Source organism: Perissodus microlepis, chromosome 7 (assembly GCF_051167445.1).
Source record: "Perissodus microlepis isolate ML-2025 ecotype Zambia chromosome 7, ASM5116744v1, whole genome shotgun sequence".
Taxonomy (NCBI): domain Eukaryota; kingdom Metazoa; phylum Chordata; class Actinopteri; order Cichliformes; family Cichlidae; genus Perissodus; species Perissodus microlepis.
In genome coordinates, this window is record NC_140467.1 from 56,652,823 (window position 1) to 56,656,442 (window position 3,620).

The following is a 3,620-nucleotide window of genomic DNA, read 5'->3' on the forward strand; positions in this document are numbered from 1 at the left end:
TCCCTTCACAGTTGAAACTGAGATTTTCTTACTACCATCACTATTAAGCTGTGCTTGAAGCTGTTGTCCTGTATATTAGCTATCATGCAAGCTGTTGCGTGAAGGAATCTACTGGACTATCAGGTTACATCAGGCTCTTTATGTGCAGTTACAACAAAGTTTCTTCTTATTTGCTGTCTTTTCTAAGGGCTTTTCAAATGTAGTATTTTACTTTAGTAGAAAACTTGTGTCTGATTAATTAAAATCTTAAGATCTGAAGATCAAATCAACTGAATGCAATCTGCTGTAGACACCAGAATGTTAAACAGTTATTGACAATATACTGCAGAATGCGGTATGTTGATACCAGCTGAAGTCTGCTCATGCAGAGAAAGTAACATGTTAAAGTAGCACCCATACGAAAGCGAAGAGAACTGTAAACATAACTTCCTGTATGTCAGGAAGTCACTGACGGCACTTAGTTCCTCTTTCAGGGTGTGAAACTGTTGCTGTTATTGAATCTGGAAACATTTGTATATTTGTCTCCAGCCAGAAGATCTGCATCGCTTATCATAGATGAAAGAAGCATCAGCCAACATGGCGCAGGGGGAGCTCAGAGAGTCTGCCCTTACGATCGAGAGCCTCACTGCGCAGCTAGTTGATCTGCAGAAGCAGGTTGGCTTTTTATCTTACGTATGAAGGCTTTAATTTTTGTCAGCCAAAATGCATGTGTTTCTTAGTGCTAAGTGTGAGTACAGACCATGGTTCCATTCCAGGAAGGATGTTAAATGATCTGAGTTTAGTAAAGCAATAGGTGTTTGCCTCAATGTTTCTTAATTTAGAAGATTGATGTCATATAATGACTGTCTCGATAGCTATCAGTATGAGTTTTTACAACTGTCTTCTATACATTGACATAATAGCTGCAGAAGTTTAGAGACATAAATACTGATCATGTCAGAATTCTATTTTTTACTGTAGCCCATCCTATGACATTTTTAAGATGTCATGAAAAAAATGATGCCAAAATATGACTTACATGCCAAAGAATCTGGCTCTACGAAACTACCTGTGTTTAAAGTTAAAGTAAAAAAAACCCAACATCCTAACTTACTTACATTTCAATGCTGATTAGTATTGAGACCTAACCTAAATCCTAAAGAAAAATTTACCAAATACATTTGAACAATGCTGTCACGCAGATCACAAAGCTAACAAAATTAAAGCACTGCTGAATGACACTGTGGACTTGCTTGTTCACCTCTGTCTTCTTTGCAAATATTGAGACTCATGGTTGGCGTGAACGTATAGCAGAGCTGGAGGCAGCATTGGTAAAGGAAAAAAATACGAGCCGCAAAATGCTAGCAGACAAAGAACGTGAGGTGGCTGAGATCCAAGCAAAGATGCAGCAGCAACTTCATGAGTATGAGGAGTTGTTTGATGTTAAACTTGCTCTGGACATGGAGATAAACATCTATCGTAAGCTTCTGGAAGGAGAAGAAGAAAGGTGAGGAAACAAAAATTTTGGCTCATCTTTTGACATCCCTTCTGAAAAGCTTTGATAACACAGAACTCTTTAACTTTGCTTTTCTTTAGGCTAAAGCTGTCTCAAAGTCCTTCATCTCATGAAACCATGTCTCGAGGCTCATCCAGCAGTGGAAGTGTGTGCACCACTCAGGGAAAGCGGAAGCGTGTTGACATAGGGGAACAAAAAGCCAACAGCTCAATGTCAAAAGTGCACACTGCCTCAGCCACAGGACCCATCTATATTGACGAGATTGACAGAGGTGGCAAATTCATCTGCCTTCAAAACAGTGGAACTGAGGCAAGTTTGACATGATTAATGTCACTTCATATGTATGTGGCTTTCTAGAATAATTTTTGTGTATCAGACTTTCAAACTAAAACTATGTATGTGACAAGTTTAGTATTCTGGGTCACACTTGTTGGGATTTGGTACAGTTTAACAAAATACATTTTTTTGAAAAAATTAATGTTTCCGATGTGTGCTATAAAACAGTTTGATTATAGATTTCGTTGATTTTGCAGAGAGTGCCTCACACTGCCAAGACAGCCTGCTTAATCATGTGACTTGGCTGCACCAACCACTCCTCATTACTATCATCTCTGAGCCCATCCACTCTGCTGCCAACTGTAACACAAAACTATTTTTCGATCTTTTGTAGTAAATTTCAGCAAAAATGCATAACTGTGTGTTAAAACTGCATAATTTTTTTTCTGTAGGTATTCATGTGAACAACCAAAAATCAAACAGAACTGTATTTCTGAACTTTCTTTCTTGAATCTGTATTTAAATCTTAACATTTTCTCTTTTTGTGTCATTTTATTTTTATTGACTTTTTTACAGTTACAGAAAAGCCACAAGTGGTTCATTTTTTTCTGGTCTGGTAAGCTGTAAAAGTTCTATATCATCCTGTTAAACTAAAACAGGGAATCAAAGAATCTTAGTTGCCCAGAACTGCAAGGATATGCTTGCTCTCAGAAATCTGGACCTTATGTGGACAAATTTCCAATTATATAACACAAAATACTCTCATTGACTGGCAACAATTTACTAGACTATAAACAACTGAAAATATTACATGATTGTTGATGAATATATATTGATTGTTAATAAGGAAGTAAGGGCAGTGTGTTGCAACTGTTACAACTCTTTTCGTATAGGATGAAAACTGACTTTAGTCACTCCTGTGTTAGTACTGGGTGGTAAATGATTGGATCTAAGACACTATGAACATTCACTGAAAGCAAAAGCTTGCATTTTTAAACAGTATGACTCATTTCTGTGAATTAGTGTGTTGTGTATACAAATGCCACTGTATACACAGATGACTTAATTGTGATTGTATGTAAGTTTCTGACTATGAACAAGCATCACTTTAACTGTTTTTTAAAATATTTAAAGTACTTTCTGTGTGATATTTTGCATGCTATGGGTATAAATCTCAATAAATGTATTCCCGAACTTACATTTGTCTGTATATATTTCAATTCAATTTTATTTTTATTCAGTTCAATATTTGATGTCTTCAGTATGTATCTACAATGTAAAAAGTAGCAAAAAAAAAATAAAAAACTTTACATGAGAAGGTGGACACACTTTCTCATGCAATGTTTTTTTAAATACATTAATGTAATGTAAATACATTACATTAAATACATTACTTTTAAATGGTAATGTATTTCATAAAGTACGAATGGCAGTATGCATTAAAAAAAAATGGCAGTATGCATTAAAAAAAAAAGAAAAAAATCTTTTTCTACCTTGGCTCATCCAGTGGCTGCAGCCCCACATGACCCTGAAGTGGTTAAGTAGAAGAGGATAGATTGATGTTAACCTGTCCTTAATATGGCAGGTGCTACAGCTACTAGAAGAGCTACTTTTACTTTTATACTTTGAGTACATTTCACAGCCTGTAGTCTGTGAGTCTTTACTTAAGTAAAGAAGTTGAAACAGAGGAGCCTGAATACCACCCCATGAGTGAAGATAATCTGTTGGAGATCTGCTGTGCACACTGTCCTTAAAAGGAGTCAGCTCACTGAGGGAATGCAGGCCAGGGACGAGGGCAAATGTCTGAGTCGAACCTCCAGCAAAAGGTGAGTCTACCTTACACTGTAAA

At 36.4% G+C, this 3,620-nt stretch overlaps 1 protein-coding gene across 1 annotated transcript; it reads left to right on the top strand.

The window, feature by feature from the left end:
• The first annotated feature begins 467 nt into the window (after positions 1-467).
• LOC146384260 (lamin-B1.S-like) lies at positions 468-2,969 on the top strand. The gene is made up of 3 exons (XM_084936182.1): positions 468-654; positions 1,266-1,486; positions 1,576-2,969. Exons 1-3 carry the CDS (start codon positions 556-558, stop codon positions 1,817-1,819), a joined length of 564 nt encoding a protein of 187 aa, XP_084792308.1. The 5' UTR covers positions 468-555; the 3' UTR covers positions 1,820-2,969.
• The last annotated feature ends 651 nt before the right edge of the window (positions 2,970-3,620 follow it).

Excerpts from the sequence above, each read along its gene's own strand:
- LOC146384260 (XM_084936182.1), top strand. The coding sequence starts at position 556 with ATGAAAGAAGCATCAGCCAACATGGCGCAGGGGGAGCTCAGAGAGTCT. Across the intron at positions 655-1,265 it reads TAGTTGATCTGCAGAAGCAG|ACTCATGGTTGGCGTGAACG; the intron begins GTTGGCTTTTTA and ends GCAAATATTGAG. Across the intron at positions 1,487-1,575 it reads CTGGAAGGAGAAGAAGAAAG|GCTAAAGCTGTCTCAAAGTC; the intron begins GTGAGGAAACAA and ends GCTTTTCTTTAG.